This window comes from Pristis pectinata, chromosome 12 (genome assembly GCF_009764475.1).
Source record: "Pristis pectinata isolate sPriPec2 chromosome 12, sPriPec2.1.pri, whole genome shotgun sequence".
NCBI classification, from domain to species: domain Eukaryota; kingdom Metazoa; phylum Chordata; class Chondrichthyes; order Rhinopristiformes; family Pristidae; genus Pristis; species Pristis pectinata.
This window is the reverse complement of record NC_067416.1, coordinates 15,851,029-15,875,495: the sequence shown is the minus strand read 5'-3', so window position 1 is coordinate 15,875,495 and position 24,467 is coordinate 15,851,029. Positions and strand designations below refer to the sequence as shown.

The window sequence follows — 24,467 nt, the reverse complement described above, 5'->3', positions numbered from 1 at the left end:
CCCCTGCTTCTGTGTGTGAGTGTGCATCTGTTCCCATTCATGCTGTTCCCACGGTTGCCTTTGCAATTAAACTATTTTTAAGATCCAAAGCCTGTGTCCAGAGTCCTCCATCTTTAAGATCCCAAAAGAACCTTTTCACACACTATCCATATATGTCTCCAGCCAGCATGAGTGACTTCCCTCCACAGCATGTCAAGAGCTGCTCACCTTCTTGTGCTCCCCTATTTGATAAGATGTGGTTTGGCCTTCTTTGTGCTCATCCAAAACTCCACGACCATATTCATGAAATCTTTACTTCCCCATTTACTCCAGAGCTCACTAACCTATGCTAACCAACATATCTTTGCTTCTTTTTTCACCTTTAAGCTTATATCCAACTGTTGTTTGATGACCAATACTGAATTTGTATGCATCATCCCAAACAATGCAGTGAGCTGAGAAACCATATCCCTTGTCTGCCTGTGAAATAGGTTTGGGTCAGGAAATCTTCCAGGGTAGGCAGTCTGATTAGAGAGAAAGCTCTGAGGCCCATAATGATCTCACGTGCTGGGAAATGTGGCAGGGAAGCTGTAATTTATTTTACTAAAGACAGAGCACAACTCATCATGGAGGGATAGCATGACATGGTCTTTATTGGGGAAAAGTGAATGTGCCCACTTACTGTGAAATAAAATGGATTGCTATGTATTAATCATTTCATTACCACTTGCATGCCATCAGCTTTGGAAACTAGTGGCTCTGTTGGAATCAAGGAAGTGTAGCATCCCTGTATAGTGAAGCACAGCAGGAAGTCATTTGATCCAATCACTCCAGAGCAATCTTGTTGGGCCCAACCCTTCCCCTATATCTTCGCTTATTTTTCTCTTTTAAGCATATATCCAATTGTTGTTTGAATCTATATCCACCACCCGTTCAAACACTGCAAATGAAATCCAAACATTCATTGAATAGAAACCTTTTTACACATACTATTGTACTATATTGTTTTGAAAATTTTCACTTTATCTAAATTCTTAAAGATTTTAAACATCTTGATCAAATCTCCTCTTGGCCTCGTATGAATGTAAGGAGAAGAATTCCCGATTCTATCCATGTAACTGGAATCCCTCATACTTGAAAACATTTTAGTAAATCTCCTCTGAACCTTTTCCATAGCCTACATATCATTTTTGAAGTGTGCTGCTCAGAACTGGACATGGACCCACTTGAAGAAAACCAATTTATCTAGGTCAAGCAAGCAGGCTCAGTTTCTGTTGATGGTTCTATTTACAAAGCTCAGAGACCTGGGTGCCTTATTCATTACTTTAACTTGTCCTGTCACTTTTAAGGATTGTGCACAATCCCTCTGTCCATTCCCTATGCTGAAACCCTCACCTGTGTCTTTGCTGCATCTGGAACTAGAACTTAACTATTGCAACAGCCTCCTGGCCACCTTCACACCTTGCATGTTCTGTAGCTTTTTGCTTATCAAAACTTAGCTGCCATATTTACACCATCGCCTTTTCATCCACTACTCCGGAGCTCACTGACCTATACTAGCCCCAGTCTAGGAATACCTCGATTTTAAGATTCTTATGATTGCTTTTAATTCATTCTTTGGCCTGTTTGTAGCATTCTCCACCTGCAACCCCGCAAGATGCTTGCCCCTCGCACATACCCAATTTTCATCACCATTGGTGGCTATTATTTCAGCTTCCTGGTTACTAAGCTCTAGAATACCCTCCTTAACCTCTCCAATTCTCTATCTCTCTCCTCCTCTGAGACACTCTTCAAAATGCAGCTCTGTGAACAACCCATCTCTATGGCTAAACATGTTGAATTTTTTTTCATACTGCTCCCATGAAACACTTAGGGTCATTTTATGATGGTAAGGGTCTAATATAACTATAAGCAACAAACAAGATGCTGGAGGAACTCAGCGGGTGAAGCAGCATGTATGAGGGGAAATGGACAGTCAATGTTTCTTGTGTGTTGCTCCAGATTCCAGCCTCTGCAGTGTCTTGTGCCTCTAATATAAATACAAGTTGTTTTCAACTTATTGAACTGACAAACACAGAAAGATCTCTCGAAGGCAACATGTTCGCAATTATAGTCCTGGTTTATTTAGTTCCCTAAGTTTCATTTTAAAAAATCAAACTGTCAGGATAAATATGCCTTAAAAATTCAAATTTAATAAATGAAATAGATGTAGAGATATGCCAGGAGGAAATAAATCCTAACAAGTGGATAAATATCAATGACGTTATACAAATGAGCAAGTGTGTCCATAAAATCGCTCACCTGGCTTGTAAGGTAATAACATTTATTTGAGTATTACCCTTCATTGAGTTTAAACTGTTACGGATTAGGTTATTATTGGTGAATGTCCCTTTAAGAAATAGCACAGTAGTGTAGTGTAGTGTGTGTGGCGTGATTACGACAACAACAGGAGATAAAGACGTGATGACGTTTTGGAGCAGTCAGTCAGAGAGACGCAGAGAGAGAGAGAGGGGGAGGGAGAGAGACACCTGCCTGCTGGTCTCTGTATCGATGGATGAAAAACAATAACTATGCCTGTCACTACAATCCATGTATGGATTTGTGGAATAATCCAGTGGAGTCCACTTTGTCGTTAACCTGTAGAAAGAAACAGGTATTTGTGTGGATGGCCACATCTCGAATGCCTTTCGGGGTGGCAGATACTTCGGAACAAAGGAATGGAGATCATCAGTGATTGAGGTGTCGTATGGGTTCCTTTATGGAACATTTGGATTTTGTAATTACTCTCTATTTTCTCTCTACATTTTCTCTTCAGTCAACAGTGGTTTTGCAAAAGCCTTTGCTCACGTTTCACCTTATGGCTTGCTGAACTGAACTTTGAGAACTATTCCTGGACTTGGAGTTTGGGAATTTGCCACACACACACTTCGAGTTTAGTTTTGGGGTTAATGTTTAAGATCTAACATTTTTACTTCTAACATTCTAACATTTTTACTTTTATTTTTCTTATTATCAGAAGTAGTTATTAATAAAATAGTTTTTAACACTTATACATGACTCGATGTGTTTCTTTAGTTGCTGGTACATGACAAAACCGTGTGCTTCATTTGTCTTCAGTAACTGCTGGAATAATTACACCAACTGCAGAGTTACATTATGGGGAAATATTATTTATTTCAATAAATCTGACATAAGTAATTCTCCCTTCATATTTCCGTTGCTGGTATATAACAAACGTGCTTTTGTAACTGTTCACAGGTAAGTAAATGTATTTACAATGTTGCAAAAGAGAAAGAAAAATCATTTTCTTAAAAGGTGCCATGTCATCAGGAATTTCAGGACTGCATGCCAGAAATTTCTGGTTATAAATGGAGTTGATGAGAGACAGTTTTACTGGAAATCTAGTTGGCTGAGGAGTATTAAAGATGGCAGGAAATGGAAGCTTTTTAATTTTTTTTGTTAAGATGCTATTTTAATTAATTTTGGCTGGCCTTAGTGAAATTTTCTTGTTAAAGAAAACTTTTGCCTGTTCTACTCACTGCGCACGCTGAAAGCCTCCAATAAAATGTTCAATTTAATCTTTGGAAAATGATAAGCTCTCTGCCACTGACTCCTATGTTACTCTTGTTGTCAACCACTTAATAGGAGGCATGGCTAACTTAACCTACTCTTACATGCCATGATGCACTTCACAGAGCTGTACCTGACAGCTTTGCAATCTTCAGGAATTGCAGGCAGCTTACTTAGAAAATCAAAGAAGATTGGGACTGAAGCACAAGTTTGATATCTGAGTCCTAAATTATTCTTAATTTCTTTTCTTTAACTTACTGGATATGAAAGGCACCAGCGAGGTCAGCATTCATTACACAAACCTAATTTCCCGCAAACCATATGCCTTTTTAGGCCATTTCATGAGGCAGGTTAGCATTGCTATGTGGTTGTAAAGTTACACATGAGTGAGGTAAGGTTGACACATTTCCTTCCCTAAAGGATGTTAATGGACGAGCTCCCTTTTAAGAAAAAAAATCAACCTGTTTCACGGCCTCTACAACTGATTAATTAGTTGAATTAATTTCTCAGCGCATCCTGGGAGGATCTGAACTCATTTGTCCAAACAATCAGTCCAGGCCTTTCAATCAAATGACATAACCATTACACCATTGTACCGAATAATACTCAGAAATAGCATGGGATGCTCTCGTCACCATCTTTCATGTTACTCAACAGTCACCTTTTTCATGGTATCTACATGTAATAATATCTTAATAAACAGGGAATTTTAACTTGCAAGACAAATGCTCATTATGTCGTACAACCTGTAAGCACCAAAAGAAAAATCCATTGCTGCATGGAATGACTTAAGACAGTATTTATTTGCTTATCAGTAAGCTCTGTTGGAAGTTGTCCTCAGTTTTCTGAAGCATACAACTTTCAAAGGTGAAATAAAGAACCTTGAAAATCTTCAGATGCTTTGTAGTAATGGTCCACGATGTTAGTATGTGAGTTCCTGTTGATGATTGGGCAGTGGAAGTTTTCTTTTATGAAGAAGTGTGCCAAGTAGTAGTGGCTTTCTATAACTGCCTTCCATGAATAGATGAACAAAAAATATCTCTCTGCTCCAAAGGCTACAGTTTTTTGCTATTATAGTCCATCCTACTCCAAATTATTTTCTAGCTGGTAGCTTTCTTTTCCCATTCCTGGTAGAAACAAAAAGATAGAGAGAGGTAAATTATATCAATTAATAAGCAGACTTTTGCTTAGAAAGCTTTAACGAATGGTTTTAACTATTTGAAATTATACCTTTGCTTTTTGTAGGACAGTCCCTTTTCCAGATTGCATAATCGATAAAGGTCTATTCTTTAATGTTGCAGCAGAGTTCACGGGCGAGTTGTCAGGAGTGTTGGTCACAGTGGCTGGCTTAGCCTACAGAAAAGCAAGAAGACTAACACTGAAATCTTGTTAAGAGATCTGCACTCTGTCTCCTTATGTATATTTCTTACTCACTGAATCTTCCTCACTGCAAACAAGATTAAACATCACCAAATCCATGTTTCCAACTGAACTCACAAATTCCTTTCCCTGATGTTTTCATAATTGCATTAAAATTAGAAATACAAGATATAAAGATGCAAGGAAACAGAACAACAAGTTGAAAGGAGCCAACATATTAAAAGCAAGTCTCAAATATAGGCCTCCAAATTCCACTACAGTAAATTGCCAGGATATCGAAAACTTAATTCAATTTCTAAATGCCAGATAATGCTAGAATTTCAGACAGTTTTCTTCACTTTACAGAGAGTAGTTTTTGGATACTTTGGGTAGGTGTAAGCATTCTCTGTTGTTAAACCTATTTGTTTGAAACTAATTAACCTAAGTGTCACTGGCACAGTCAGTCTTATTCCCACCTCCTGTTCTGTTGCTTCTCCCTTCTAAATTCAAACTGTTAGATTTCTGCTCTGTCACCATGGTTCATTCTCACACTGTTCTTACTGCAACGTGTTGACAGGATAGATTCTGAGAGATTGATTCTTCTGGACAGAGAGTCTTGAAGAAGAGGCCATAGCCTTGGTATAAGGGGTCAGTTATTTAGGCCTGGGTTGGAGAGGTATTTCTTTATTCAGACGTTTAGAGTAATTCTACCCAAGAGGGCTGTGGATGCTCAGTTGCTGAGTATATTCAAGGCTAAGATCAGTAGATTTATGGGCACTAAGGGAATCAAGGAGTATGAGTGTGTGGCAGTAAGGTGAACTTTAAATACAAGGCCAGTGAGGATCTTACTGGATGGCATAGCAGGTTCACTCATATGGGTCACCCCTGCTCCTGTTACTCTTGTTACCAAGTGTGAAACATGGTTCACCATATGCTGTGGAAAGCCAAAGGCCCCAAATTCTCCTTCATGTGGTTGGTTGACAAATAATCTTGCAAAACACTAGAGGTATGATTACCATAAAAGAGCAAAAAATGAAAACTGCATCATCGACAGCACCAATCATATTCAACCAGGCTCTGTTGGAAGTTAATGTGAATCGATTGTTGATGGTTAACAGTTTGTAATTAAAGGTTAATTCATCTGTTGAAACCATTACATACGTTTGAGCTTAGATTGTCAAAATGACTGGTATCCACAGTGGTTCCCAATGTCACCGGTCCTAACTCAGCTTTCTTCAAGCTTTCCTTCACCGATACCAGTTTCAGTTCCAAGTCCACCCTACTGTTCTCCTTTGACTTGCATTCTTCTTCAATCTGTCGTAGCCTTTCCTCCTGAGTGCAAAGCACCTGCTTATCTGATATATTTAATAGAAGGAAAATTATTCAACTCATATGTAACTTACTTAAACTTTAGAAATGTAATCACTGTTGTAATTTGGGAAAACTGGCAACTATTCCAAGCACGGAAAGAGCCCACATTAAGCCCAGATAATATATGAAGGCACGGCCGCACCTCTACTTTCTTAGAAGCTTAAGGAGATTTGGCATGTCACCAAATACTCCAACAAACTTCCACAGATGCGCTGCAGCAAGTATCCTGGCTGGTTGAATCACAGCCTGGCACAGCAATTCCAACGTACAGGAATGCAAGAGACTGCAGAGACTAGTGCACACAGTCCGGTTCATCAAGGCCACATCCCTCCCCACCATTGTCAACATCTGCATGAGGCGCTGCCTCAAGAAGATGGCATCTATCATCAAGGATCCCCACCATCTGAGCCATGCCCTCTTCTTGCTGCTACTGTCAGGCAAGAGGTACAGAAGCCTGAAGTCCCACACCATGAGGTTCAGGAACAGTTACTACCCTACAACCATCAGGTTCTTCAACTGACCTGCACAACTCTAATCCTACCTCAGGAACACAACACTATGGACCACCTCTTGCACTATCATGGACATGTTTTTAATTGTGTTTTTCCACTGATGCCCTGTTTTGCACGGTATTTTTCTTCACTGTCTTGTATAATTTATGTATAATTGAGGTTGGGTGTGTTGTCTGAATCTATGCGCCTGCGTTGCTGCTGCAAGCAAGTTTTTTTAGTGTACCTGTACCTCACCGTACTTGTGCACATGACAATAAACTCGACTTGACTTGGTTGGGGGACAAGGTTGATTGTGATACTATCAATTCTCTGTGGAAACAGGCAATCTGGACTTTAAAATAATTTCAGCTTGGAACAAAATTTCATCTTGAGAAATCACTTATTATCAAGTTGGTCTGTACTAAAGATCCTGTCATAGAATATACTTATTTTTCAAGGAACGTGAATAGTGAAAGGTGAAAAGAATAAGATAGAAGAAACTAGCTTCACTTATAGGAGGGCGAGTCACCAAGGGACAAAAACTTGAATTTCATATTTATTTTGGTGCAGAGGGAGGCCTTTCGGCCCAATGGGTGCATGCCTGCTTTCAGCAGAGCAATCTCATCAGTTCTATTCCCCCTCTCCTAATTTCCCGACACCCTTGCAACATATTCTCTCTCACATGCCATCAAATCTCCTCGGATTCTTTTACCATCTAAAGTTGAAATTTACTGGAGCCAATTAACCCACCAGCATGTCTTTGGGTTTGGGAGAAACCCACACAACACGGAGACAATGTGCAAACTCCAGACTGCTGTCACCCAGGGTCAGAATCGAACCCAAGACCCTGAAACTGCATCACTGGACCTCCCAATTACCAAATGATCAAGGGATGGGAAATATGATTGTTTTTTTAACCAAGTTGGTTGTTATGCTCAGGAACGTGCTTCCTAAAAGGGTAGAGGGAGAAGATTTAATCATATCTTTCATACTTAATAAGGAGAGATTTGCAGGAAAGAGCAGGGGAGAAAGACTAGAACATAGAGCAGTACAGCAGAGGAACAGGCCCTTCAGCCCACAATGTCTGCGCCAAACATGATGCCGAATCAAACTAAATCTCTTCTGCCTGTACATGATCCATATCCCTCCATTCCCTGCATATTCATGTGTCTTATCTAACAGCCTCTTAAACGTTACTATTGTATCTGCTTCCACCGCTCCCCCAGCCGACAGACCGTTCCAGGCACCCACCACTCTTTGTGCAAAAAAAACTTGCCCTGCACATCTCCTTTAAACTTTCCTCCTCTCACCTGAAATGCATGTCCTCTAGTACTTGACATTTCTACCCTGATAAAAAGATGTCTACCCTATCTTATGCCTCTCATAATCCTATAAACTTCTATCAGGTCTCCCCTTAGCCTCCGCTGCTCCAGAAACTGATGCTACAACACTTCCAAAGAGCTGCCACAGGCCTAATGAGCCTAATGGCCTTCTTTCGTACTGCCATAAATTGCCATAAATTGATCAGAGATTAAAATCTGTCAAGTTCAAATTTTACTAGATGTCTGTAGATTGTAGGAGATAAATAAGACAGAGAGCACATTTTCCCAAGTGTCAGGTCAGGGCCATCAAGTGTTCACAGAGACTAACAAGGCTGAACAAAGTGCAAATGTTGGAAAGAAGGGGAAAGTCTGGGAACTTTGGAATTTGAAGGAAGAAAGTTCAAAACGTAAAACTCTGGAAGCTTATAAATAGATCAAAAAAAAGATCAAAGTGATGTTGGAGACATTGGAGTCTAGAACTGGAAGAGGAATATGTCAACAAGTTACAACATGACGAAAAATTCTCTCTTCCTCGCTCTAAGGTCTTACTATAGTAAACATCCCTTCAAGATTAAAGGATAATATGAAACTTGCCTTTGAAGATTACTAGCAAGTTTCAACTAGATTCCCATGTGTTAGCTAATTTAGGAGAGGCAGAATCCATTTAAAATGATAGGTTGATGACGCCATTAATAAAGCCAATAGGGTATTGCCAAATGAACTTACATAAGGGCCCATCAGCTAATCTCACTCTCAGCATTTGTTAGATTTGGCTTTTGAAAGCAGGGAGTCTAAGGCAGATCAAAATCTTAACTAAATCCAAACCCCTGTGGGTACAGCAAAGCTTCAAACAAGGCTCAGTGTAACCTAACTGAACATTTAGTTGCCTGCTAGGAAAAAAAAAACAAGTTGCATCTTCATAGCAAGTGGAATTAATTTGTATTTTGTGCACATTTATTGATTCAGAGGATCCTAAGCCATGTATTTTGTCTCATCCTTTGCTAATATATACTTTAAGCATATTGGCCTCCTCAAACGCTAATGCAAAAAAATGTCCCTGAGCTTCCAACACAAAGAAAACAGCCTGAAGCCAATGGTAGTTGCTATTTTCTTCTGCAGTCTAGCTCCAGAACACTGGCACAACCAAATTCTATAAATATCATCCTTTCATTTCACCCACTGGGTTCCATTTTAATTTGTTGGCACGTTTGATAAATCCAACTGACGCACAGCACAGATGTAAACAATCATTTTGTCTCCATGGGGCACTCAGCAGCCACACATTAACTTGAAGTGGTCTTATTGGTGCTGTTATGTCGGGCCAGCCATCTGAATCTCAAATGAAACAAGCAGCACTGGAAATACTCAACATATCAGGCAGCATCTGTGAAGGAGAAACAGAATTAACATTTCAGATTGATGACCTTCAATCAGAACCTTTCATCAACCTGAAGCATTAACACACTTTCTCTCTCCACAGACCTGCTATGTATTTCCAGCTTGTTCTGCTCTATTTCATATTTCCAGCATTCATAGCATTTTGTTTTTAGATCTGAAACTAAGGTGTATAATGCTAAATGCACAATATAGTAGCAATGGCATCTTGTATCCTGGCATTAAAGTCAATGGGGTGAATTTCGAAGACAGAGTTCCATATTCTGATGCTATGTTTGGCTTGCTAAACAACAAAGGATGAACTTCAAGACAAAAGCCACTCAAGTTGACCACTGGGATGGTAGTAATTCAAATAAACTGATTACATCATTTTACCACCAACACTTGGCCTTGGTGAATGTTTAACAGTGATTCACCACAACAATATCTAGGATTAAAGTATTTACATATGACATGTCATTGGATACATTTGAGCTATAATCTCTAAATATGAAGAGGTTAAAGGAGGTGTGATTGTGGTTGTTTTAGGATAATGAAATGTTGGCAGTTTCTACTGTGGAATCCGGAATAAATGAACTTGAAATTCTTCATGAGAAACTTCATGAGAATGTGGAATGTATTGATGCAGAATGCCAATGGTCCAGAACTAACTCAGACACTTAAATCCTGTATGTGTCCGCCACTAGTGCTGGAGCGTCCACTCCTCAGGGAAGCTTGCCCAGCTTACAATATCTCAGGCATCTGAGCAAGTGATCGATCTGTATCGATGCAAGTAACAAGACCAATGAGACACAGGAGCCAGATCACAACCTGAACCCTGTTTGTTTGATTTATCTTTTAAATTAATCCCGTCCCACAACAGAATGTGGAAGCCCATGTAATACTCTGGCCAACTGGAAGAGACATTGATGGGTGTGACGCCTTTCAGTACAAAAAACAACATAGACCTATCCAGCTTTTAGTGGAGACACGAGAGACTACAGACGCTGGAATCTGGAGCAACACACAATCTGCTGGAGGAACTCAGCGGGTCGGGCAGCATCTGTAGGGGGAAAGAAATGCATGCAGGGTTTCGACCCGGAACGTCAACAATTCCTTTCCTCCCACAGATGCTGCCCGACCCGCTGAGTTCCTCCAGCGGATTGTTTGTTGCTCCAGCTTTCAGTTCCTGCCATGGGTCTCAGGATGAGTGAAATTCTTGTTCCTTGCCCTTGCTTCACATGATTGGTGCCTGTCCTCTCTGTGCCAAGGAGGCGCATGAAGATGACTGGGTATCCAGCAGCTTAATGGATAAAGTCAGGCTACCAAGTGAGGTTAGTTTGCTAATGTAAAGAGTGTAGCGGGGGCCATATGGTCATCGCCATGGAGCAAGAACAGTTACTTAGAGATCGAGTTCAGAAAGCTGTATGGCTAACACAATGACAGAATAAGCTCCTGCTTTTACATCACTAAGCGCCAACAATTGGGATGGCATTACCACTTTAAACTGAAGGCGTTGGAGTGGTTTCTCTTGGCCAAAAAGGTGTCTATTTTTGGAGCTGCTGACAGCTGAGTTGTTTCATATTCCCCAAAGGATGGATTACATTGCACCAGTGCAAGTTTTCTTGTGTTTTTCTTTCCTCCCAGATTTAAAAGTGTTCATTTGATAGGTGCTATCCAGCGTAATTTTAACCATAGCAAGGTGTCTTACTACCATCACCCTAGACGGGCAACTTGCTCCAGACCTCAAGGCTTTGCTGGTCTTATCCTTGTTATTGTGGAAAAGCATCATATGGAGACCAACAGGGAAAATTGGCAAGGGAATCATTATTCAACTGTGTTTGTGGGCCTCCTGCTGGCTGGCAACAGAGCTAACTAAGGACATTAAAGACTGACGGGAAAAATAAGCTTTAATCCTAAATAAAAACATCCTTTATTTGCCAGAATAAATGGAGATTCAAGGACTGTTTCGTAAAACCCAGAGAAGTCCTATTTGGCCGTCGGACAAGGGAAATGAATAAGTGCAGGCACAGGATAAGGGGATCCCATACTGTAGATTCATTACTCGTCACAGACGTGAATACATTCCCCCAATTGCTCTTCTATGGTCATGGTTAAGAATAATGGACCACTCAACCCATTTCACAAACAGTTCAATTTGCCCAAATGTTGCCAACTGATTCATGGTGAATTTTGACCTCACCTTTGTTTTTGGATACTTCAATGGCTTTTCGCCCTTCACGGAAATTACACGTTTACTATCATTTCAAAATTTTGCGGAGTTCACCTAACACTGAGACAACTTTCCACATTCGTTCCTTCATATTGTCAACACCTACCTTTGCAAACTGCTATTACATCCTTCACCTCCCTCTTCTGTTTCCTCAGCAACATCAGTTCATTCCGAAGCTGCTCTTTCTCCTTCTCCAGATTTTCCTTCTCTTCAAGGTATTTTTTAAGATCTGCCTCAGTTCGATTCTTTCCAAATTTGGTCTCCATTGATACTGGTGGGAGATTGAAATCCAAAGCAACACGTTAGCACAAAGCTTGCTAAAGGATGTCAGGTGAATTATTCAGGGGAATTATTAATACAATTCCATACAGCAGATTGGACTGTACAAATGTTTGACCTCAAAATCAGAGGGCTCCACATCATTACAAAAGTTGTTAAAGTCAGGCAGTACTGAAATCCTGCAAAGTCACATTGAGAATCTCTTGTCTAGTAGTGCCACAGTCAAATGTAAGAGATGACTGGGTACATATTAATGTGAAAATTCCCATTAGAGATACCCACACTGCATTGCATAATGATACTTATTAAACATATATTTTTAAACATATTATTGAATATGTGGAGGTGCCATTTTGGTTAGACTTGCTCAGTAGGTGTCGGGGGCAACTGCCTCAAACTGATGTTAGGCCCTTTGCCAAACTAATTACTATTTGTACCATTGGCTAATGGGAACAACCTTCCTTTGTCATCACCTTCAACATCCCTTCTGCTATCTCCATCTTCACTGCCCTCAGCAAGTCATGGGATGCAAGTCACCCAAACCAGGCACTTTTCCAGTACCCCTGCCTATTAACTTGCACCCTGCCTATTAATATAGACTGCTCCCACTAATTCCACTCCCACCAACATTTATATCTTTTTTCGTAAACATCAACCTTAAGTATTCTAGACTTGCCCTGTGCTTCTAAGAATATGTCACTGTTGTACGTCTACATTTAAAAGGCATTTAGACAGGCACATGATCAGGCAGGGAACAGAGGGATACAGACCATGTGCAGGCAGATGGGATTAGTTAGATTAGCATCATGATCGGCACAGACATGGTGGGCCGAAGGGCCTGTTCCTGTGCTGTATTGTTCTATGTTCTATGTCTTTGTTCCTCTCCCTAACTTTTCTCAACACTATGTGACTGCAAACATTGAGCAACCAGTTTTGACCATGTTTAAGCCTTATTTCTATAGTTACTAATACCTGATTTTCCTCATGATTTTTTTGTGTTTGCAGCTTACCAACCTTCATCAGCACATGTTGTGCATTTACAGTATATACATACATTTGATACCTGAATTTGTATTCCTTGCAGTATTTCCCTTTCTGCTTCAATCTAACACAGTACTGTTTCCTTCTCTGGTATTATCCATCACTTTCACTCCTTGGTGCACCTTTTTCCTCTTTACTTTGAAATGTCGGTGCCCACCTCCATACACATCACTGGACCTCCTGGAAGGACATTGATCCCAGCCTTGTTGAAGTCCATCCATCCTTTTGGAATAGGTGCCCCTTGCCCCACAATTTGTCCCAATGTCCCAAAAATCTGAACCCCTTGTTCAAACCTGCAGGGAAATTGCAGAGGGCTGCAAGAATCATAGAACAATAGTGATATTGTGGGCTTTAATTAACAAAATATTGTTCAGGATAATGATAGAGAGATAGGAGGAGAGAGAATTTCTGAAATGTGTTCAGGAGAACTTCCTTAACCAGTTTGTTTGTGGCTGATTTAGGAAGCAGGTACTGTTGGATCTGGTGCTGTGGAATGAGATGGGTCAAGTACGCCAAACGCTTGAAAGCCTCAATGTATTTGTGTCAGCAAAATAGCTGTGATCAAGCACTGACTTAGACACCTGATTATCTATGACCTGACAGTGAGTAAGCTGCAGAGTTCACCTGTTGCACCCAGCTTCTGCTTTTCAACACACTCTGTGACTGGCTTTGCTTGTTGACTCGTTGCTTGTGTGGGGTTCTTGCTCTGATCGCCCCAGGGTGTCACTACCTTCTGACTGGTGGGAGGCTTGCCGCCAGTATTTGAGGCTCTCTCTTCAAAATCTGCTTTCACTTGAGATATCTGAAATTGAGTATAGTGAAAAATTCAACATTGTTTCTGTCTGCACACAGCAAGTTCTGTAACATACTTGGTTTTCACCACATTGACCACGAACATCAAGAAACAATGTGATCGCTATCCATTTAAAGGAGGTTGCTGTTTCTATATTGTCTGGTTATGCTGGGGGTTATTAATGCTGGGAAAGGAACAAACGGAGCCAAGTACAGTACATTCCATATCGTTCAGCCAACATTACTCTACTCCAAATTCCAAACAACAGCTACAGTGATATTACTTCAGTGCACTAATCATCCTCTGCCAGTTCTGTGGACATAAGTTTATAAGGCAGTAAATGAAAAGAAAGTTGACAGTAAACCTTTAGAACAGCAGCCAAGAGTAATATATTCTTGTATTACAGAAGTGACTACATTTCAAAAATGTGGCTCTGGTGAGGAAAATGTGGAAACCAATTTCTGAAGAGCCAGCTCCCACAAACATGACAATGACCAGATAATTTGTTTTGATGAAGCCAACAGATGAGTAAACATTGGTCAGGATACTGGAAATAACTTCCCTGCTCCTCTTTGAAATAACGTCACTGGACGGCACTCCAGCAATAACTCATTCCCTTGACGATTAGCTTAGATGTTAGTGATATGTCAGGAATGCAACCTACTTTGCCACTACTTGCTTATTCATTGCGGTGGGGGAGTCCAGGACAAGGAAGAGGCAGAACTTAACGTTAGAACCAGGTTATTCAAGAGTGAAGTTAGGAAGTGCGTCTTCACACATCGCTCAGTGGAAATCTAGAACTCCCTTTTCCAAAGGCTGGGTCAAATGAAAATTCCAAACCCGAGATTGATGGATTTTTATTTGAAAAGAGCATCAAATTTATATTTAACCAAAGTAGGTAAGTGGAGTTAGATAAAGATAGTCATATAGCATGACCTAATTGAATTGAGGTGCTGAGGTCAAGAGGGTTGATAGCTTCAAGTTCCTAGGAGTGAACATCACCAATAGCCTGTTCTGGTCCAACCACGTAGATGCCATGGCCAAGAAAGCTCACCAGCGCCTCGACTTCCTCAGAAGACTAAAGAAATTTGGCATGTCCCCTTTGACCTTCACCAATTTTTAATCATGAACCCTATCTGGATGCATCACGGTATGGCAAATGCTCTGACCGTGACTGCAAGAAACTGCAGAGAGTTGTGGACACAGCTCAGCACATCACGGAAACCAGCCTCCCCTCCATGGACTCTGTCTACTCCTCTCACTGCCTTGGTAAAGCAGCCAACATAATCAAAGACCCCGCCAACCCCGGACATTCTCTCTTCTCCCCCCTCCCATCGGGCAAAAGATACAAAAGTCTGAAAGCACGTACCACCAGGCTCAAGGACAGCTTCAATCCCGCTGATATAAGACTATTGAACGGTTCCCCAGTACGATAAGATGGATTTGTGACCTCACAATCTACCTCGTTATGACCTTGCACGTTATTGTCTGCCTGCAGTGCCTTTTCTCTGCAACTGTTACACCATATTCTGCATTTTGTTATTGTTTTACTTTGTATTACCTCAATACATTGTGTAATGAATTGATCTGTATGAATGGTATGCAAGACAAGTTTTTCACATGTGACAGTAATAAACCAATTTAAAAAATTATGGAAAAAGATTGATGGGCTGAACAGTCCATTTCCCTCCTATGAATATGTTGCAGCCAGCCCTGGTAGTTTTCCATTTTAGCAAATCTTTAAAAGTGTAATTTCCCACAAGCAAAGAAAACTCTTTTAATCACTGGAAATTCATTTTACAGTAGTTCTTAAAGTTATGGAAGACTTTATGGAATATTATTGTCTCAAAAATGATATTTAAAAAGGAATATTAAAACAAAATGATTTAATGATAACAAAAATGATAAAAAAATTAATGATTTAATTATAACAAAATGATATAACAGAAAATGAAATTAATTAGGCATGACATACCTTTGTTTCTTAAACTGTAAATTAAAAATGATGAACAACCATGGTCAATCCAATTGCTGTTTTGACACGACAAAAGTTGTTTACATTTGTGTGCCTTTGATGTTCTGAGTTTGATATACAAAGGCACAGTTGCAATATATTTTATGGATTCATAGTTAAAAGCTCCTTTTCAGCCTTATTTGTGAAGAACAATGGGAAAAACAAAGAAACTCTTAACCCCTCATAAATTGAGAGGAGACACCCATCATCTCAAAGTGATTCAGCAATTGCAGACTGTGAAACTCTACAAACAGCAATTGCTCAGAGTGTGTTTTGCCTTTGAAAACCCTCTTTTAACTGGTGCAGGGTGAAACTATTCCTAGTTCAAGGGTTTGATTCACTCTTTAGTCTCCAAGTAAAAAGATGTAAAGAATCCATTTAAAATACAAAAGACAAATCAATGGATAAATACAATCACATTATAGTGAAATTGCTGATTTAAAAGTTTTCAAAACTTGATTTTGGATACTTTACTTCCTGGTCTGCTGAGAGAATTCTGTAACTGGGTTAGTTGCTTGACTTGTTCAATGACATCACTGTACTTGGACACACTAGATCCCCTACAAATGGCACGAGATCACAAATGACGTTGGAGCAGGGGAAGTCTGTGTCACCAAGAGTGTAAAGTCATTGTGAGCAGCTTCCTTCAAGGTCAGTGATGCACCTTGATCTTTCACTACTACTGCAAATTATGAGCAGGTATATAATAAAGTAGGATAAATCATTTACCTTAACATTACTCTCGGTGGGCTTGGCGATGACCCCAGAATCAGAATCACTAGCCGAGTCCTTGTCATTTACTTGGGAAAGATACGAAGCTCCCTTTTCATTGTCCTGGTTTGATGCATTTAATTGCACACTAGAGAGTACCTTGTTGTTACTTGAATGGAGGAATGACTTTACAGGAGTAAGGTCCAAATAAACTCTTGTTTGATCTTCCCCATGGCATTGATCCTCATTAGTTTTATCTTCCTGTGTAAAAACATAATACAATATCATATTTACCACAAAGGAAAAATGCTAATGATAGCTATTTCAAACTTACCACTTTACGTAGTGATTGGATGGTTCTTGATTTTCAGAGCCAGATTTAGTTCTATCCCAATCCAACTTCATCTGCTGATAGATATAAGTTTGATAGTGGTATAGCCCTGGATGTCCATGACATTAGTTTTTTCTCTCCTTGTCCAGTTTCTTTTCACCTCCATCCACAACATATCCTCCATCATTCCCAGATGTCTATTCCCACTTTACTTCCACCCCACTCGCTCCCCGTAAATATGGCTGGAGTGCCATTTGCTTCTTCCTTAAATAGAGGTCCAACCAGTCCCCCTCCATCAGTACCCTCCACTTGGCTGAAATCATTCCCACCCTGAACTAGAAAGTTTCATTACCACTGCTGTAACTTTCACCCCTGTTGTCACATCACGTGGCCCAAATCTGTCTCTTCCATTCCCTTCCTCGACATTTTCCCTTCAGGGGATCTACGTGCCCACAGACTCCCAGTTACCTTGATCATACTTTCTCCCACCCTACTTCCTGTAAGGACTCTTAACTATTTCCTTAGTCTATCACAGTTACGTTTGTTCTTACAATAACACCAGTGCTTCCAATTTGCCTTTCATTCTACCTCGGCCGTGTTTTCTCCTTCACAACCGTCAACGGGGCCCTTGGCCTTTCCTGTGCCATCTCTCACACTTCTGTACTGTCAAGGATGCTCTGGCTCACTCCTCCATTTCCAGACCCATCTGATCAAAAATGGCAGGCCACTCCATGACAAAATGATGGGACAGGACAAGCCACATCCACAGCATGGCTGGAAGGATCTTTGACAGGTGGTTTAGCCATGTCGGTAGCCCCAAACTTTGCCAGCTGTCAAGGACTTTTAAGGTGCCTGACATTCAGAAACAATAATAAAGTAATGTCAAAAATAATGATAAATGAGAATCATTAGGAGATTGAGGGGTGACCTTAAAGAGGTGTATCAAATCATGAGGGGTATAGATAGGGTGAAAGCACATAGTCTTTTACCCAGGGAAGGGTAACTAAAAACTAGAGGGCACAGGTTTAAGGTGAGAGGTGAAAGATTTAAAAGGGACCCGAGGGGCAACTTCTTCACACAGGAGGAGGTATATGGAATGAGCTGCCAAGAGAAACTGGTGAAGCAGGTATAATAACAACATTTAAAAGACATTTAGATAAGTACATAGATGGGAGGGGTTTACAGGGATATGGGCCAAATGCAGGCAAATGGGACTAGCTTGGTGGGCAGCATGGTTGACATGGATGAGTTGGGCCGAAGGGCCTGTTTCCATGCTATATTACTCTATGACTCTGTTAATACAGATTCAAAATAAATCTCTGAAGAAGCAGCTTTAAATATCAGGGCAAGCTAAACTAATTAAACCACATAAATTATCTTATACCATCCAATTTTCCTTTGCATTTCCCCTCCATTTACTTGATGGGTTTCCTGCACTAGGTGCAACTTAAACCAGATCTTCAGCAGCATGCTCAGGATGTTCTGTTGAGTTCTATTTCCACTCAAAGAGTAACAGAATGTTAAGAGCAAGTTTACTGCAGTTTGAGTTTCTGTTATTTCCCGCTGTAGTTTGACAAACAGACCCCCCACCCTCAAAATAGGCCATGCTGCTAATTGTACTCATTTGCAGGCCATCAAGGTGGCTGCAAACTTAAACTATATCACAAGGACAATACACATGTTGTGGAAAAATCTGAATTAAATATTTCTTTAATTTTCAACTGAACTCACTCCAATCTCTCTAGAAAATGGGCAAGTGTTTTATTTTAAGTTAATTTGAAATCAAATTACTCAGGTATGATTTAAAATGATTATCTTTATGATCAACCATTTTCAGCAGCAATTAAACTGTACTAAGTAATATTTTTAGAGCAAGATTTAAAAAGATATCGCTTTTTGAAACTGCAAGGCACAGCAGGCACGGTAGTGTAGTGGTTAGCATAACACTTTACAGCGCCAGCAACCTGGGTTCAATTTTGGCCACTGTCTGTAAGGAGCTTGTGTGTTCTCTCCGTGTCTGCATGGGTTTCCTCAGGGTGCTCTGGTTTCCTCCCACATTCCAAAGACGTACAGGTTAGGAAGTTGTGGGCATGCTATGTTGGCACCAGAAGCGTGGCGACACTTGTGGGCTGCCCCCAGGACACTACGCAAAAAGATGCATTTCACTGTGTGTTTTGATGTACACGTGACTAATAAAGATATCTTATCAATGGTTTTGGGGAAATTTCATGTTTGGCAATATGAGATTTGAATAAAACTTAAGTGATTTTCAAATTAGGTGGAAGTTTAATAGGTGGAACCCTAAAGCAACATGTGTCAGAGTTACCAAAGCAGAGACTCTATTCGTGCACCAGAAAGGTCCCCTTTGTTGAGATATAAATCAAAATAAAGGAGCTTCTCTGCTGTGTGAACTTTTTGACCAATGATCTGACATTTGCATTCTGCGCAAGGTATAAGATTTAAATAAAAAGAATGAAGTTGTTCCTACCACAGATTCAGGTACATCCACGTCATCATATAAGTCTTCTGGTTGGTTCTGTACCACAGGCAAATCATCTATGTATGTGTTTGGTTCTGAGTATCTCCGCTGTAGTAAACTAGAGTGTAATAAAAAGTTAGTGAAATAGATTCTTTGAAAAGTCTATTATTAAAAATAACAGCGTACTTATCACACTTTATGAATTTTTACTTTAATTTTCAGCAACTTTGTATTTCTATTCAAAAACATCCAGCATTACTGTGAAGACTTGAATGGCTTGGTGGAAAACAACTTAAAAATCCGGTCAAATGAAGCAATTGACTGATGATGGGGTCTAAAGTCAGTGGTTTGCCTCTTCACTGATTCCTGTCACATGTCCCTCCTCCATTTTTACCACAGTTTCCTCCTAATATCATCATCCTTGATCCTTAGGCACAACCTAAGAGAAAAGATAGTGGGGTAAACACTTGTGATAGGATTGTCCACCCACACAGAATCATGAGAAATGCTTCTGAAGAACTTTAAAGGTCTAAAGTAGGGAATATGGACGTTATACAGGATGAGCTACGATAATGAATTGCAGAGCAGGTCCAAGGTCACCTTTGGCTCAATCCTGCTGCTATTTCTTCTCATACAAAATCTCTCAATGAAGGTTCTATCATCTGAGATAAGATTAAGCAAAATATTACAACTGACTCAAAGTCAAAAGTCATTCTGGAATAACATACCCTGAAGACAAGTGCAATAGCCAGATCCTTAACTCTTCACAAGATACAAGCACATAGCTGCAATCACAAGGAGGGCACGCCAATGTCTTTACTTTCTTAGAAGGTTAAGGAGGTTTGGCTTGTCACCGAACACTCTAACAAACCTGTACCATTGAATGTATCCTGACTGGTTCCATCATGGTTTGGTACAGCAATGTGAATGTGCAGGAATGTAAAAAGCTGTAGAGAGTAGTGGACTCAGCCCAAGACATCACGGGCACATCCCTCCCCACCATCAGCAGTATCTACAAGAGGTGCTGCCTCAAGAAGGCAACATCCATCATCAAAGATCCCCACCATCCGGGCCATGCCATCTTCTCACGGCTACCGTCAGGCAGGAGGTGCAGAAGCCTGAAGTCCCACACCACCAGGTTCAAGAACAGCTACCTTCCTTCAACCATTCGGTTCTAGAACCAACCTGCACAACCCCAATCACTACCGCAGTATAGCAACACTACGACACTTTGCACTACAATGGACTTTGTTTTTATTGCTCTAATTGTGTTCTTTCTTGTATAATTCATGTTTATGATTTTCTTGTGAATGTTGTGTCTCTAATGCTATGTGCCTGTGGTGCTGCTGCAAGTAAGTTTTTCACTGCACCTGTGCATACATGTACTTGTGCATATGACAATAAACTTGACTTCAACATTGAGATGCTACCCAATAGACCAGTGTATGTTTTGCAAAACCACTGTGTTTCCAAACAGAAAGTTTGACTTACTATAAAGAATGTTTAGCTGCATGCACTATACAAGACACACGGTCAGCATCTACATAGTCATAAGCAAACTCTTCAGGGTCAGTCTTGGATCCTGATTCTGCCAGCAGAAGGCCCAGCCAGTAACCCATCTCTTCTGAAGACTTAGCCTACAAAAAGAAACGAGAACTTTCATCATGTCTGATTTTTCCTCTGTTTCACATTTTGTCCAGTCTCTCTTCATTACAACTCCTTGTACTCTTTGTTGTGAGGTAAGAATAATGAAGTGGCTCCAGGATTAATTGTGGGTCAAATTTTAGTATTCCTTCTGTCTTGGCCTGACCCAAGGAGCATGCATAGGTTCTGCAGAAGCTCTGTTTTTATTTGATAAGGTGAATTCATCAGAATTCTTGTGTCTGCAAAACACTGGGCACAATTTCTACTACGAACATTTATTTCTTTCTATCCTGATACAAGACTTATTGGTACCTTTGCAGCTGGATTATCTTCAGTAACATAACAAAATAGCATGCATAGAAACAAGAGAGAAGACTGTGTAATCCTTGCAAATCTAAAGCACCCAAACACATCAAAGCCTCCAGATATATCCAAAGCAATGAATGATTCTAAGGTGCCATGACTTTTATGCATGTTGCCATTTTGTGGCATGAAATTCTTGTGTCGATGGATGGCCGTTTGAGCACTAATAAGTAATTTAAAATCATCAGCATCTCATCACCAATAATTATCTAATATCTTCAATGTAGATAATGGTTATAGGAATTTCACAGAATCAAAAAAAAAGATCGATAAACAAAAGATTTACTGGCATATAAACTACTATCAGTCAGAGTTTAGGCTAACTGACCCAGAGACATGTGTGAATTTCAAATTTTAAGTAAATCAAAGAATTATAAAATAAACTCTGCTTTTAGTAATGGTAACTGATGGAAAGAGCTGGATCATTGTAAAAACCCATCCGGTAATGCCTCTCTGAGAAGGAAAACTGCCTTTTTAACCCAGGGAGGCCCATATGTGACTCCAGACTCATCAATATGGTTGACTCTTAACTGTCTCCTCAATTCTGGGGCCATCAGGGATGGACATTAAATGCTGGTATTTTCAGCAACACCCACCTCCTCTGAGTGAATAATTCAGAAGGCAACTGGAATGTTGGCCTTAATTGTACGGGAGATGGAGTCTAAAGTTTTTAATGCAACTTTAAGGATGCTGGTGTAATTTGCATAATTTGTATAGTTTTGGCCACCATATGCAAGGAAGCATATCCTTGCATTGGAAGTAGTGCAGAAAGGATTCAGTAAGTTGACTTCTGGATACAAGGGCTGACAATACAATGACAGTTGGACATACATGATTGCAGTTTAGAAGAATAGGAGGTGGTTTATTGAAACATACAAGATTCTGAGAGAGACCAGTAGAGCTGATACTTGAAAGGATGTTCGCCTTAATAGAACTATCCAGGTCTAGGGGGCATAGTTTCAGAATAAGGAGACTGAGCTGAGGAACAGTCTTGCCTATTTAAGACTGAACTGAGGAACAATTTCCTCTCTCTTTCTTGTGAATCTTTGGAACGCTCTACCACAGAGAGCTGGTGGAGCCAATGTCAATGAATATCTTCAAGGCAGGCACAACTACAATGTTTTAAAAACATCTGGACAGGTACATGGAATAGGAAAGGTTGAGAGGGATATGGGCCAAATGCAGACAAATGGGATTAGCTTAGACAGGCACCTTGGTTGGCTTAGATGATTTGGTCCAAAGGGCCCTTTTCCAAGCTATATAACTCTATGAGTCTGTAAGGCAGATACCGGCAGACAGTTGAACTCATGAGGGAATCAAAGGGGATGGAGAGCGAGTGGGAAAGTGATGTTGAAGCCACGACTGGATCAGCTGTGATCTTGAATCAGAGGGCTCAAGGCATTGAACGGTCAGTTTCTGCTCCTTCTTAAGTTCTTACGGGAAAGCTGTGGCACTATGGGGGAGAGCGCAGAGTAAATGTATGAAAATGTTGCTGGGACGGAAAAATTGTAGCGATGAAGAAAGCCTGTATAAGGCAGCATTGGTTTTCTTTGGAACAGAGGAGGCTGCAGTGAGACCTTCGTGACAAATATAAAATTATGAAGGCCCTAGATGGAGTAAACAGGTAGGATCTAATTCCCTAACTGGAGGGATGTAGATCTAAAGTAATTGTTTGAGGAAAACAATTAGTTAGGGGTCTGTAATTCACTGGCTGAAACAGCTGTAGAGGCAGAAAGCCTCATATTTAAACAGTACTTGCACTTGTAGAGCTTCCAAGGCTGGAGAATATGTTTTGGACCAGCAAGAACAGGATGGAACAACTGGCCTCTTCCTGTATTGTAAACATTGTGTGATTCAACGACTCTATAAATTACACCGACAACACGCATAACTGTGCAGAGTTAGTTACCTCCAGAGAAGCTATTTCCTCGCCATCTTGTAGAATGCGGAAAGAATATAAATGCTCTGGAGTAGAGTCAGGAATAACCTCACAGCCTTCCAGGTTCAGAGGATGTTGAACTGCTTTGTTTTTGCTTTTGTCTTGGTAGAAATAAATAAGTCCATTTTTAACTTGACACCAACGTGTGCGCCACTGGCTGTTCATAAACACATTCAAATACCCTGGCAAAAGAAGAATGCAAATCCACTCACATCATTCACCCAACATAAATAAATAAAGATGCAACTGTAATTAATCTCTCTGATAGCCCTGTTTTTTGTGCAATTAGCACTCACTCTGCCATTTATCTTTCATAGCTTTGTCTAACATCTGCAGATCCTATTATTTACTGCTGAGAATGTGCATCATCATCCCGTTGTCACAGACACTATAAACTGACCACACAATTTTAATATACTCCCACTTCAAAGTGTGAGAACTGATAAGGAGAAGAAAGAGAATCATCAGATCCTTAACATTCATGTGGGATAATTGTTTTTTTCTCTCTTTTTTTTCTCCTTATTCGATCAGGGTTTTAGCCATCTGGGGCTCCCACTGTTAGGCCACCTTATCTATATTTTGGCCTGAAGTACTTGCTTAGCCAAGATTCTGCCTTCTCCTCTAAGCTCCCAGCACTCTTTTAAACCATAAGAGTCTTTTCTTCTCTCACACAGTGCAGACTCGGAACAAAAGCAAATAATGCAGGAATGTGTTTTTAATAAATTAGTTAGATTGTATTTCTGATTATAAATGGGAATGAAAGCTGCAGACACAGATAATCCATGGAATATAACAGTGTTAATTCTGCCTGTTTATCCTTCTAATCATCAGTTCCATTCCTAGCCAGATATTTATCCTTGCTGAGACCATAAAAATATCAGGGAAAGCAAGTTACTGGAAATAAATAATGGAGATCACAAAGTTTGATATTCTTGTATGTTGTTGATTTAAGTCAGTTAACATCTTTAGCGTTGGAAGTACATGATCCACAGAAAGAACTAAATCTTTCTTTTTAGTGTTTTCTTATTTTATCACTCCTACATCAAGATCCATTCAGCATTTTTTGTGTGAAGTGATTTTAGTACTGCCATTCCACCTGTACTGCTAACAAAATTGTTTCTCAAAATATAATTAAGCACAAAACATTGTTAATCTAAAATAAAGTAGAATATAC

The 24,467-nt window shown here is 40.1% G+C and overlaps 1 protein-coding gene across 2 annotated transcripts in view; it reads right to left on the bottom strand.

The window, feature by feature from the left end:
- Positions 1-3,144: 3,144 nt before the first annotated feature.
- Positions 3,145-24,467, bottom strand: part of afap1l2 (actin filament associated protein 1-like 2) — a 202,893-nt gene continuing 181,570 nt past the window's right edge. For both annotated transcript variants that reach the window (XM_052027737.1, XM_052027738.1), the window contains 9 exons: positions 23,264-23,475; positions 20,839-20,984; positions 19,357-19,465; positions 16,556-16,798; positions 13,644-13,821; positions 11,806-11,970; positions 6,070-6,263; positions 4,780-4,902; positions 3,145-4,676 (listed from right to left, as the gene is read on the bottom strand). In XM_052027737.1, the coding sequence (XP_051883697.1) occupies positions 4,650-4,676; positions 4,780-4,902; positions 6,070-6,263; positions 11,806-11,970; positions 13,644-13,821; positions 16,556-16,798; positions 19,357-19,465; positions 20,839-20,984; positions 23,264-23,475 (1,397 nt within the window). In that variant the 3' untranslated portion in view covers positions 3,145-4,649. The remainder of the gene's footprint in view (positions 4,677-4,779; positions 4,903-6,069; positions 6,264-11,805; positions 11,971-13,643; positions 13,822-16,555; positions 16,799-19,356; positions 19,466-20,838; positions 20,985-23,263; positions 23,476-24,467) is intronic.